The sequence below is a fragment of the Salvelinus alpinus genome, chromosome 24 (genome assembly GCF_045679555.1).
Source record: "Salvelinus alpinus chromosome 24, SLU_Salpinus.1, whole genome shotgun sequence".
Classification (NCBI taxonomy): domain Eukaryota; kingdom Metazoa; phylum Chordata; class Actinopteri; order Salmoniformes; family Salmonidae; genus Salvelinus; species Salvelinus alpinus.
Window position 1 is genome coordinate 15,033,316 of NC_092109.1, and position 13,374 is coordinate 15,046,689.

The window sequence follows — 13,374 nt, forward strand, 5'->3', positions numbered from 1 at the left end:
TTCTACCCCCAAGCTATAAGAAGGCTGAACAATTCATCAAACCTTGTTATTGTTATGTCATTTAGATTTTTTACTTTGATTTATTTAGTAAATATTTTCTTAACTCTATTTCTTGAACTGTATTGTTGGTTAGGGGCTTGTAAGTAAGCATTTCACGGTATGGTCAACACCTGTTGTTTTCGGCGCATGTGACAAATACAATTTCATTTGATTTGTAAATCGACATCCAAACAAAAAAGGGCTTATCTCACGTGGACAGATTTTGGGCGAAGTAAACAATGCCCTTCACCTTTTCATCAGCCTCTCTTTAAAAGGATTTGGCCATACAGTTCAGATGACGGGGCGGGGCCGGGAGGGATAGGGTACCGTAAGTTTGATGTGTTGGCATAAAGCCAGGTCTAAGTGAAGTCCTTTTAATTCAATTGTTCACACATTAAAACATGCCTGAGGCAACTTCATAGTTTCCATCAAGAGACAGTGGAATTCGTTTGAACAATCGTAAATCGCTCATTTGTGGCTATATTCCATTATGAACTGTCCTGACCTGAAATCTGATGTTAAACAAACTAGTTTCAGACTAACTTGACATCTTGCTCCATTTTGACCTGCCAGCAGAAAGAAGTGACACGGCCATTACTCAAATTAATGGCTTTGTTAGTGTTTCTGGTTACCAAACAGATTGTGCGTGCGCCTCTTACAGTGCCTTCAGAAACTATTCACACCTTGTTTTACAACCTGAATTTGAAATGGATTAAATTTAGATTTTTTTGTCACTGGCCTATAAACAATACCCCAAAATGTCAAAGTGGAATTATGTTTTTAATTTGTTTTTAATGAAAAGCTGAGTCTTGAGTCAATATGTATTCAAAGTATTCAACCCCCTTGAGTCAACAGATTCAACCACAAAGACCAGGGAGGTTTTCCAATGCCTCGCAAAGAAGGGCAACTACAGTGGTTCCTCAATTGAAAGTTTTGAGATTATGATTTTGGAAAATGCAATTTTTTTTCTACTATATTCCATGCTATTCTTGAGATATATGTGTTGACTGAATATAAGCAGCAAGTGATGAAGGCCAGCATCCCAGAGTCGCCTCTTCACTGTTGACGTTGAGACTGGTGTACTCCTCTTTCTATTCTGGTTATAGCCAGTTTGAGCTGTTCTGTGAAGGGAGTAGTACACAGTGTTGTACGAGATCTTCAGTTCCTTGGCAATTTCTCGCATGGAATAGCCTTCATTTCTCAGAACAATTATAGACTGACGAGTTTCAGAAGAAAGTGCTTTGTTTCTGGCCATTTTGAGTCTGTAATCGATCACAAAAATGCTGATGCTCCAGATACTCAACTAGTCTAAAGAAGGCCAGTTTTATTGCTTCTTTAATCAGAACAACATTTTTCAGCTGTGCTTACATAATTGCAAAAGTGTTTTCTAATGATCAATTAGCCTTTTAAAATTATAAACTTTTAATTAGCTAACACAACATGCCATTGGAACACAGGAGTGATGGTTGCTAATATTGGGCCTCTGTACGCCTATGTAGCTATTCCATTTAAAATCAGCTGTTTCCAGCTACAATAGTCATTAACAACATTACCAATGTCTACACTGTATTTCTGATACATTTTATGTTATTTTAATGGACAAAAAATGTGCTTTTCTTTCAAAAACAAGGACAATTCTAAGTGACCCCAAACTTTTGAACGGTAGAGTATATTTATATATATAATATGTCTTACAGAGTCTTTACATAAGTCCACTCAAGTTGCTTCAACTGTCTTTTGACTGTGATTAGAGCGATGTTGATGTTGTGCCATGATGCCAGCAGGTTCAGACTGCATTTGCCGATCGCCCATCATCTTCAATCATCTTCAATTATCAATGAGTCGATGGCTTGAATAGTCTCACTGGAAATTGAGTACAATGGGGACCCATGCCAAATCTTGGGGAGCAGGTGTGCATAATGATTGTTGCCAGGGCCGGTGGTTAGTGGACTGGCGATGTTGAGCCGTTGAGCCCTGGATAGAGGGAGCAGGAGTAGGGTTGGCAGGGTTATGATAAATTAGGCGTTGTTGCTCGCTGTTTGCATAAAGGCTTAGATAAATGCACACATAGTTTATTGTTTTTCAGTTGAGTACTCGAGTTCAATATCATTTATTGTGGCAGAATGTAAAACAATTGTTGTGTTCTGTTCCTAAATATAGATTCCCCATGTCGGAAATGGATAAAAAAAATCCCAATTATTATTTTGTTAAACTTTTTTTCCTTTTTTCTTTTTTTTTGCACCCCCACTTTCAGATGAAGTCATGCGCCCATGGGCAAGGACTAGGGAGTTTTTTATGATACAAATAATCAGAATAGAGCTAAGTACAGGCAAAATACTAGAGGAAAACCTGGTTCTGTCTGCTTTCCAACAGACACTGGGAGACAAATTCACCTTTTAGCAGAACAATATCCAAAAACACAAGGCCAAATATGGCTTACCAAGATGACATTGAATGTTCCTGAGTGGCCTAGTTAAAATGTTGACTTAAATCGGCTTGAAAATGGCAAGACTTGAAAATGGACTTGAAAATGACTTGAAAATGGCTGTCTAGCAATGATCAACAACCTTCTGGACAAGGCTTGAATGATTTTTTAAAGAATAATGTGCAAACATTGTACAATACAAGTGTGCAAAGCACTTAGAGACTTACCCAGAAACACTCACAGCTGTAATCGCTGCCAAAGTCGATTCTAACGTGCATTGACTCAGAGGGTTGAATACTTATCTAATCAAGAAATATGAGTGTTTTATTTTCACAGATTCTTTTTACAAATGTTTGAATTTTTTTTCTAACAGTTTGACATTTCAGGGTATTTTGTGTATCATTGGAAAAAAAATGACAACTAAATCAATTTGAATCCCACTTTGTAAGACAACAAAATGTGGGAAAAGTACAGGGGTGTGAATACTTTGTGAAGGCACTGTATGTATGTGTGTGTGTGTGTGTGGACCAGTGGAATGCTGGAATGCTGACTGTGACACCAGATAGGGTTATGGTCCTTCAGCTCCATTCCAGAGGGCAAGACAGTGTGACCATATACTGTATCTTACACTGACTCTTCTGATGATATATGTCTGGTACTGTACTAGGGGTGCAGAAGGGCCTCATTCAACTCAGAGGGGCTGACAGGCATTCAGTAGATACGGGTGGGGGAAAAGGTTTGTGTCTGTGGCTGAGTAATAGATAGTGGCTGGTTAATTAAGGCCTAGTGCTAACCTTGATTGATTCGAACATATACATTGTCTCAGTCCTTCAGCGTTGAAATTGCAGCCGCCAGGTAGGCTACTGTAGCACCATCATTAGCGCCGTTGGCAGAAAGCGGATGTTTCTGGTTTTCAGGGATACAGTATTTTCAACCTAACCTCCGTTTCCCCGGTCTTTCCACACCTTCTACGTTAGGTTATTGTAGCAATGGTATGTACATTATGACATGAACAGTAGGCTAATTGATTTGCATGCCTGAAGTGCCTGCTGGGCAAATGCACTTCCTGTTTGTCTAATTGGCCTCAAGCCCTCCTCCTCTTAGATAGTGGAGTTCCCAGCTGGTCTTGGAATAAGCTCAAGCACTGCAGGGTACAACCCAATCAAAACACAGCAATACATGTCTTTCAGTGCTCACTGATTTTCTCCACCATTGATCAATCGCTGTATTCATAAGCCTTTAGGAGACACTCCTCAGCCCACGGCTCCTCATTAAAAGCCCACAGGCTCCACCATCATGGCAGGGCATGACGAATGGCACTTACCCATGGCTTGCTACGTAAACAGAAAGGCCTTCTGTGCCTGCGTCCGCAAACAGGAAATTAGATCATGAAGGAGATCCTAAACAGTGGAGGGTACTATGGGTCACACAACAGTAGCACCATTTGTAAACTGGTGGTATTTTTACTAGCCCTCGGGAACCCAGAAGGAGCGGTTCACAAAATAGTCTTTACCAATTTAGTATATTCATTGATGGGCAAAGTGGATCGAATGAGGTGGCTGTTTTTGACTCTCTTTTCACAGAAAATAAATTGTGTGGTACTTTATGGTCAGAAGTCCATTCAGGGTGGTAAAAGGGAGTTTCTTTTCACAGGGTGATCTTTGGAATGGTAGCTGAGTGTCACAGATGAGTTGATAGGGGTCTGCTTCCATAGGGACAACAGAATTGTGAACTGACAGTTAGGGCTTGAACCCGCCATGACTGCTACACAGCTTTATTTGACTGTGTGTCTGTCTTCTCTTTCCCTCCACAGAGGAGGTGAACCTTCTAGAAGAACTCTCGCTGCAGGTGTCCAACAGCAGCAATGCCTCCATGTCTCTGGATGCTAAGAGGTGTCCGGTGCTGCAGGTGGGACAGTACTCCACCCTGGCCCTGCCCCTAGCAGAACTCTTCACTAATGGGTAAACCTTCCCATTTAAGCATGCATGTACACACACACACACACACACACACACACACAAACACACACACTTAGACCGACACTGTGTACCGGCTTTGTGTTGTACAGGTTTGCAGATGAGTTCAGCCTATTGGTGCAGCTGCGGAGCCCTCAGCTAGACGAACACAGTGTGCTCACCCTGCTCAGCCACGACAGCCACATCCTGCTGCAGCTGCGCATCAGTGCGTACACACTCACCTTCATCGGGACGCAACAGCGCCTCTACGAGTAAGCCTGTCTCTGTCTGTCTGTCTGCCCATCATTATGTGTGTGTGTATTTGTGTACATGCATGTGTGTTTTGACTGAGGGTGAAGCGATTTAAGGTCTGTTTTTCTAAAGCCTAGTGACAGGTTGCTTGCTCCTCTCTTCATAAGCCACAGTGGTTTGAAGCAATACATCACTGTAAGAAAGCCAACAGACTTAGCCCGAAGATGGACAGAGTCGTTTTGTTGACTTTTTTAGGTACTTTTACAGTGCATGAGATCTATATTTGTAGTGTTACTGTATTTCATTCAACTGTCATGGAAGTTAAACCTTTTGAGAGAAACTACTATTGCAGGGCCAACATTCACTACACACTTCACATTATAGCCAAAACAATACATAACAGTGACATACACTTCCTTCTCAGTAATGTTTGCCATACTGTATGATATTACCAATTGCATTGTTTTGACCGGATTCCCAGGTTCCCAGTCAGTAGTCTGTCTGACGACCAGTGGCACCATGTGGCTGTGAGTGTGTCATCTGCTAGACTAGCGCTGTATGTGGATTGTGCCCTGGTGGAGCGTGTGGACTGGGTGTACCAGGGTATGGGAATTACCCCTGACGGTCTACTCATGGTGGGGGGCATCGTAGAGGGCTTTGAGACACCCTTTGAGGTAAGTTCTGGACTTACCGTTCCACCTCTTAATTTCCTCTCCTCACCAGTTCCATTCTCCTTTCCTCTGTCCTCTCCCTTTCTCCTCCCCTCTTTTCTCCTTTCCTCTACTCTCTCCACTCCTCTCCCTCTTCACTTCCCCCTCTCCTGCCTGTTTCCATACACACAAGAGGAGGTCTCTGCCTAAATCATTGTGCAATATATCAGCAGCACATTATGCAACATAGGCTATACAGCTTCACCGCCTGCTGTGCTGAGTGAGTCCCTAACGGAGTGTCCTTGCTGTTGAATGGTGGGTTACTTATCATAGAAGAGCAGTACCGGTCTGCAGGATGTAGGTACTGTCAAACTTTGTAGCCCAGTAACACTGTGGATCAGCACACTGTATAGGAAACCAATGGTCTAGTTAGCCCCCTACACGGGAGATGTTTAGGGAGATGAGACGGGATGGGGGCTCCTGTAGATCATCTCATCGGCCCCCGCTCCCACCACCATCCCGCCTCCCCAGGACATATGAAGACATCCCTTTGCTGTCCAAGGCAGCAGCCAGTGCCAGTGTTTTTGAAGGATGAGCGTTAGAGCGTACAGTACGAGTGCAGAGCAGCAGGGGGGTGGAGATGAGAAGAGAGTAGGAGAGCACGACAGGACAGGACAGGACAGACAGCATCTGGCTTTGTGCTCAGCTCAGCCTAGAGCCAAGATGGATTCTCCATCGCCTCGTCTCCCACTGTTGACAGGTCTCTTTGACGACCCCTCAGAGGATCGAGCTTCCTCTCTCGGAGGTGGTGACAGTCTTTTCCCGCAAGGGTCCTCTGTACTGGAACTTTAACACCTCCATTCTTCAGTAGTGCACTTAAGGACGACCAGGGGAGGAAAACACCTTCTCCTGTCTGTGTCTTGTGTTTATTGTCAGTCGATCCATTTCCTTTGTCCACAGTTACAGCACACTGAAGACTGCGATACTGTAGATGTGGCCTCTGCTATTGGGTTTTCGTGAAGGTTAAACAGGCTTTCAAACCAGTTTTACAGTATTTTGTTACTTAAAAGGACAAGACACACCGTAAAGAATTTTGGCCATCCGCAGTAGATCACCTGCTGGGTTCTGCGTACGGGGGCGATTCAACATGTAGAATCGTCAGGAAATTTTAAGAAAATGGCGTCTGATGTTCCGTGGTCAGAGGCCGTAGGACGGCTGCTGCTTTTAACCATTCATCAGCATGGTGTGTTTCATCCTTTAGGTCTGTGAAAACACCACAGTGTCTAAATGGCACAGGGTTTGGTGAGACTTAACACTGACCTTGCTACCTCTCTAGGTTTACATCCATCCCATACTAAAAGAGGATTAGTCTACCGGAAGAGGAGTTGATTGGTTTTGGATGAGAAGATGAGATATGGAGTCATGCTGAAGGAGCAGGTTTTGCGAGTGGATAAGGAAGAGTGCTCGTCTAGGTGGTAAAGTGGGTGGATAAGGAAGAGTGCTCATCTAGGTGGTAAAGTGGGTGGATAAGGAGAGTGCTCGTCTAGGTGGTAAAGTGGGTGGATAAGGAAGAGTGCTCGTCTAGGTGGTAAAGTGGGTGGATAAGGAAGAGTGCTCGTCTAGGTGGTAAAGTGGGTGGATAAGGAGAGTGCTCGTCTAGGTGGTAAAGTGGGTGGATAAGGAAGAGTGCTCGTCTAGGTGGTAAAGTGGGTGGATAAGGAGAGTGCTCGTCTAGGTGGTAAAGTGGGTGGATAAGGAAGAGTGCTCGTCTAGGTGGTAAAGTGGGTGGATAAGGAGAGTGCTCGTCTAGGTGGTAAAGTGGGTGGATAAGGAAGAGTGCTCGTCTAGGTGGTAAAGTGGGTGGATAAGGAGAGTGCTTGTCTAGGTGGTAAAGTGGGTGGATATGGAGAGTGCTAGTCTAGGTGGTAAAGTGAGTGGATAAGGAGAGTGCTTGTCTATGTGGTAAAGTGGGTGGATAAGGAGAGTGCTAGTCTATGTGGTAAAGTGGGTGGATAAGGAGAGTGCTAGTCTAGGTGATAAAGTGGGTGGATAAGGAAGAGTGCTCGTCTAGGTGGTAAAGTGGGTGGATAAGGAGAGTGCTCGTCTAGGTGATAAAGTGGGTGGATAAGGAGAGTGCTTGTCTAGGTGGTAAAGTGGGTGGATAAGGAAGAGTGCTCGTCTAGGTGGTAAAGTGGGTGGATAAGGAGAGTGCTCGTCTAGGTGGTAAAGTGGGTGGATAAGGAAGAGTGCTCGTCTAGGTGGTAAAGTGGGTGGATAAGGAAGAGTGCTCGTCTAGGTGGTAAAGTGGGTGGATAAGGAGAGTGCTCGTCTAGGTGGTAAAGTGAGTGGATAAGGAGAGTGCTTGTCTAGGTGGTAAAGTGAGTGGATAAGGAGAGTGCTTGTCTAGGTGGTGAAGTGGGTGGATAAGGAGAGTGCTAGTCTAGGTGGTAAAGTGAGTGGATAAGGAGAGTGCTAGTCTAGGTGGTAAAGTGGGTGGATAAGGAGAGTGCTAGTCTAGGTGATAAAGTGGGTGGATAAGGAGAGTGCTAGTCTAGGTGATAAAGTGGGTGGATAAGGAGAGTGCTAGTCTAGGTGATAAAGTGGGTGGATAAGGAGAGTGCTAGTCTAGGTGGTAAAGTGGGTGGATAAGGAAGAGTGCTAGTCTAGGTGATAAAGTGGGTGGATAAGGAGAGTGCTAGTCTAGGTGGTAAAGTGGGTGGATAAGGAGAGTGCTAGTCTAGGTGATAAAGTGGGTGGATAAGGAGAGTGCTAGTCTAGGTGATAAAGTGGATGGATAAGGAGAGTGCTAGTCTAGGTGGTAAAGTGGGTGGATAAGGAGAGTGCTAGTCTAGGTGATAAAGTGAGTGGATAAGGAGAGTGCTAGTCTAGGTGGTAAAGTGGGTGGATAAGGAGAGTGCTAGTCTAGGTGGTAAAGTGGAGTGGATAAGGAGAGTGCTAGTCTAGGTGGTAAAGTGGGTGGATAAGGAGAGTGCTAGTCTAGGTGGTAAAGTGGAGTGGATAAGGAGAGTGCTAGTCTAGGTGGTAAAGTGGGTGGATAAGGAGAGTGCTAGTCTAGGTGGTAAAGTGAGTGGATAAGGAGAGTGCTAGTCTAGGTGGTAAAGTGGTTGGATAAGGAGAGTGCTAGTCTAGGTGGTAAAGTGAGTGGATAAGGAGAGTGCTAGTCTAGGTGGTAAAGTGGGTTGATAAGGAGAGTGCTAGTCTAGGTGGTAAAGTGAGTGGATAAGGAGAGTGCTAGTCTAGGTGGTAAAGTGGGTGGATAAGGAGAGTGCTAGTCTAGGTGGTAAAGTGGGTGGATAAGGAGAGTGCTAGTCTAGGTGATAAAGTGGGTGGATAAGGAGAGTGCTAGTCTAGGTGATAAAGTGGGTGGATAAGGAGAGTGCTAGTCTAGGTGGTAAAGTGGGTGGATAAGGAGAGTGCTAGTCTAGGTGATAAAGTGGGTGGATAAGGAGAGTGCTAGTCTAGGTGGTAAAGTGGGTGGATAAGGAGAGTGCTAGTCTAGGTGATAAAGTGGGTGGATAAGGAGAGTGCTAGTCTAGGTGGTAAAGTGGGTGGATAAGGAGAGTGCTAGTCTAGGTGATAAAGTGGGTGGATAAGGAGAGTGCTAGTCTAGGTGATAAAGTGGATGGATAAGGAGAGTGCTAGTCTAGGTGATAAAGTGGGTGGATAAGGAGAGTGCTAGTCTAGGTGGTAAAGTGGGTGGATAAGGAGAGTGCTAGTCTAGGTGATAAAGTGGGTGGATAAGGAGAGTGCTAGTCTAGGTGGTAAAGTGGGTGGATAAGGAGAGTGCTAGTCTAGGTGATAAAGTGGGTGGATAAGGAGAGTGCTAGTCTAGGTGGTAAAGTGGGTTGATAAGGAGAGTGCTAGTCTAGGTGATAAAGTGGGTGGATAAGGAGAGTGCTAGTCTAGGTGGTAAAGTGGATGGATAAGGAGAGTGCTAGTCTAGGTGGTAAAGTGGATGGATAAGGAGAGTGCTAGTCTAGGTGGTAAAGTGGGTGGATAAGGAGAGTGCTAGTCTAGGTGGTAAAGTGGAGTGGATAAGGAGAGTGCTAGTCTAGGTGGTAAAGTGGGTGGATAAGGAGAGTGCTAGTCTAGGTGGTAAAGTGGGTGGATAAGGAGAGTGCTAGTCTAGGTGGTAAAGTGGGTGGATAAGGAGAGTGCTAGTCTAGGTGGTAAAGTGGAGTGGATAAGGAGAGTGCTAGTCTAGGTGATAAAGTGGGTGGATAAGGAGAGTGCTAGTCTAGGTGGTAAAGTGGGTGGATAAGGAGAGTGCTAGTCTAGGTGGTAAAGTGGGTGGATAAGGAGAGTGCTAGTCTAGGTGGTAAAGTGGATGGATAAGGAGAGTGCTCGTCTAGGTGGTAAAGTGGATGGATAAGGAGAGTGCTAGTCTAGGTGGTAAAGTGGGTGGATAAGGAGAGTGCTAGTCTAGGTGGTAAAGTGGGTGGATAAGGAGAGTGCTAGTCTAGGTGGTAAAGTGGATGGATAAGGAGAGTGCTAGTCTAGGTGGTAAAGTGAGTGGATAAGGAGAGTGCTAGTCTAGGTGGTAAAGTGGGTGGATAAGGAGAGTGCTAGTCTAGGTGGTAAAGTGGGTGGATAAGGAGAGTGCTAGTCTAGGTGGTAAAGTGGGTGGATAAGGAGAGTGCTAGTCTAGGTGGTAAAGTGGGTGGATAAGGAGAGTGCTAGTCTAGGTGGTAAAGTGGGTGGATAAGGAGAGTGCTAGTCTAGGTGGTAAAGTGGATGGATAAGGAGAGTGCTAGTCTAGGTGGTAAAGTGGGTGGATAAGGAGAGTGCTAGTCTAGGTGGTAAAGTGGGTGGATAAGGAGAGTGCTAGTCTAGGTGGTAAAGTGGATGGATAAGGAGAGTGCTAGTCTAGGTGGTAAAGTGGATGGATAAGGAGAGTACTAGTCTAGGTGGTAAAGTGGATGGATAAGGAGAGTACTAGTCTAGGTGGTAAAGTGGATGGATAAGGAGAGTGCTAGTCTAGGTGATAAAGTGGATGGATAAGGAGAGTGCTAGTCTAGGTGGTAAAGTGGATGGATAAGGAGAGTACTAGTCTAGGTGGTAAAGTGGATGGATAAGGAGAGTGCTAGTCTAGGTGGTAAAGTGGATGGATAAGGAGAGTGCTCGTCTAGGTGGTAAAGTGGATGGATAAGGAGAGTGCTAGTCTAGGTGGTAAAGTGGATGGATAAGGAGAGTGCTAGTCTAGGTGGTAAAGTGGATGGATAAGGAGAGTACTAGTCTAGGTGGTAAAGTGGATGGATAAGGAGAGTGCTAGTCTAGGTGGTAAAGTGAGTGGATAAGGAGAGTGCTAGTCTAGGTGGTAAAGTGGATGGATAAGGAGAGTACTAGTCTAGGTGGTAAAGTGGATGGATAAGGAGAGTGCTAGTCTAGGTGGTAAAGTGGATGGATAAGGAGAGTGCTAGTCTAGGTGGTAAAGTGGATGGATAAGGAGAGTACTAGTCTAGGTGGTAAAGTGGATGGATAAGGAGAGTGCTAGTCTAGGTGGTAAAGTGGATGGATAAGGAGAGTACTAGTCTAGGTGGTAAAGTGGATGGATAAGGAGAGTGCTAGTCTAGGTGGTAAAGTGAGTGGATAAGGAGAGTGCTAGTCTAGGTGGTAAAGTGGATGGATAAGGAGAGTACTAGTCTAGGTGGTAAAGTGGATGGATAAGGAGAGTGCTAGTCTAGGTGGTAAAGTGGATGGATAAGGAGAGTGCTAGTCTAGGTGGTAAAGTGGATGGATAAGGAGAGTACTAGTCTAGGTGGTAAAGTGGATGGATAAGGAGAGTGCTAGTCTAGGTGGTAAAGTGGGTGGATAAGGAGAGTGCTAGTCTAGGTGGTAAAGTGGGTGGATAAGGAGAGTGCTAGTCTAGGTGATAAAGTGGGTGGATAAGGAGAGTGCTAGTCTAGGTGGTAAAGTGGGTGGATAAGGAAGAGTGCTCGTCTAGGTGGTAAAGTGGTTGGATAAGGAGAGTGCTAGTCTAGGTGGTAAAGTGGGTGGATAAGGAAGAGTGCTCGTCTAGGTGGTAAAGTGGGTGGATAAGGAGAGTGCTTGTCTAGGTGGTAAAGTGGGTGGATAAAGAAGAGTGCTCGTCTAGGTGGTAAAGTGGGTGGATAAGGAGAGTGCTCGTCTAGGTGGTAAAGTGGGTGGATAAGGAGAGTGCTAGTCTAGGTGGTAAAGTGGGTGGATAAGGAGAGTGCTAGTCTAGGTGATAAAGTGGGTGGATAAGGAGAGTGCTTGTCTAGGTGGTAAAGTGGGTGGATAAGGAGAGTGCTAGTCTAGGTGATAAAGTGGGTGGATAAGGAGAGTGCTAGTCTAGGTGATAAAGTGGGTGGATAAGGAGAGTGCTAGTCTAGGTGGTAAAGTGGGTGGATAAGGAGAGTGCTAGTCTAGGTGATAAAGTGGGTGGATAAGGAGAGTGCTAGTCTAGGTGATAAAGTGGGTGGATAATGAGAGTGCTAATCTAGGTGATAAAGTGGGTGGATAAGGAGAGTGCTAGTCTAGGTGATAAAGTGGATGGATAAGGAGAGTGCTAGTCTAGGTGATAAAGTGGGTGGATAAGGAGAGTGCTAGTCTAGGTGGTAAAGTGGGTGGATAAGGAGAGTGCTAGTCTAGGTGATAAAGTGGGTGGATAAGGAGAGTGCTAGTCTAGGTGGTAAAGTGGGTGGATAAGGAGAGTGCTAGTCTAGGTGATAAAGTGGGTGGATAAGGAGAGTGCTAGTCTAGGTGATAAAGTGGATGGATAAGGAGAGTGCTAGTCTAGGTGATAAAGTGGGTGGATAAGGAGAGTGCTAGTCTAGGTGGTAAAGTGGGTGGATAAGGAGAGTGCTAGTCTAGGTGATAAAGTGGGTGGATAAGGAGAGTGCTAGTCTAGGTGGTAAAGTGGGTGGATAAGGAGAGTGCTAGTCTAGGTGATAAAGTGGGTGGATAAGGAGAGTGCTAGTCTAGGTGGTAAAGTGGGTTGATAAGGAGAGTGCTAGTCTAGGTGATAAAGTGGGTGGATAAGGAGAGTGCTAGTCTAGGTGGTAAAGTGGATGGATAAGGAGAGTACTAGTCTAGGTGGTAAAGTGGATGGATAAGGAGAGTGCTAGTCTAGGTGGTAAAGTGGGTGGATAAGGAGAGTGCTAGTCTAGGTGATAAAGTGAGTGGATAAGGAGAGTGCTAGTCTAGGTGGTAAAGTGGTTGGATAAGGAGAGTGCTAGTCTAGGTGATAAAGTGGGTGGATAAGGAGAGTGCTAGTCTAGGTGGTAAAGTGGGTGGATAAGGAGAGTGCTAGTCTAGGTGATAAAGTGGGTGGATAAGGAGAGTGCTAGTCTAGGTGGTAAAGTGGGTGGATAAGGAGAGTGCTAGTCTAGGTGATAAAGTGGGTGGATAAGGAGAGTGCTAGTCTAGGTGGTAAAGTGGGTGGATAAGGAGAGTGCTAGTCTAGGTGATAAAGTGGGTGGATAAGGAGAGTGCTAGTCTAGGTGGTAAAGTGGGTGGATAAGGAGAGTGCTAGTCTAGGTGATAAAGTGGGTGGATAAGGAGAGTGCTAGTCTAGGTGGTAAAGTGGGTGGATAAGGAGAGTGCTAGTCTAGGTGATAAAGTGAGTGGATAAGGAGAGTGCTAGTCTAGGTGGTAAAGTGGGTGGATAAGGAGAGTGCTAGTCTAGGTGATAAAGTGAGTGGATAAGGAGAGTGCTAGTCTAGGTGGTAAAGTGGGTGGATAAGGAGAGTGCTAGTCTAGGTGATAAAGTGGGTGGATAAGGAGAGTGCTAGTCTAGGTGGTAAAGTGGGTGGATAAGGAGAGTGCTAGTCTAGGTGATAAAGTGGGTGGATAAGGAGAGTGCTAGTCTAGGTGGTAAAGTGGGTGGATAAGGAGAGTGCTAGTCTAGGTGATAAAGTGGGTGGATAAGGAGAGTGCTAGTCTAGGTGGTAAAGTGGGTGGATAAGGAGAGTGCTAGTCTAGGTGGTAAAGTGGGTGGATAAGGAGAGTGCTAGTCTAGGTGATAAAGTGGGTGGATAAGGAGAGTGCTAGTCTAGGTGGTAAAGTGGGT

At 45.2% G+C, this 13,374-nt stretch overlaps 1 protein-coding gene across 1 annotated transcript in view; it reads left to right on the top strand.

The window, feature by feature from the left end:
* Positions 1-13,374, top strand: part of LOC139552212 (collagen alpha-2(I) chain-like) — a 149,095-nt gene that overhangs the window by 43,178 nt on the left and 92,543 nt on the right. The window contains exons 2-4 of the mRNA XM_071363716.1: positions 4,278-4,425; positions 4,533-4,691; positions 5,153-5,345. Of these exons, the coding sequence (XP_071219817.1) occupies positions 4,278-4,425; positions 4,533-4,691; positions 5,153-5,345 (500 nt within the window). The remainder of the gene's footprint in view (positions 1-4,277; positions 4,426-4,532; positions 4,692-5,152; positions 5,346-13,374) is intronic.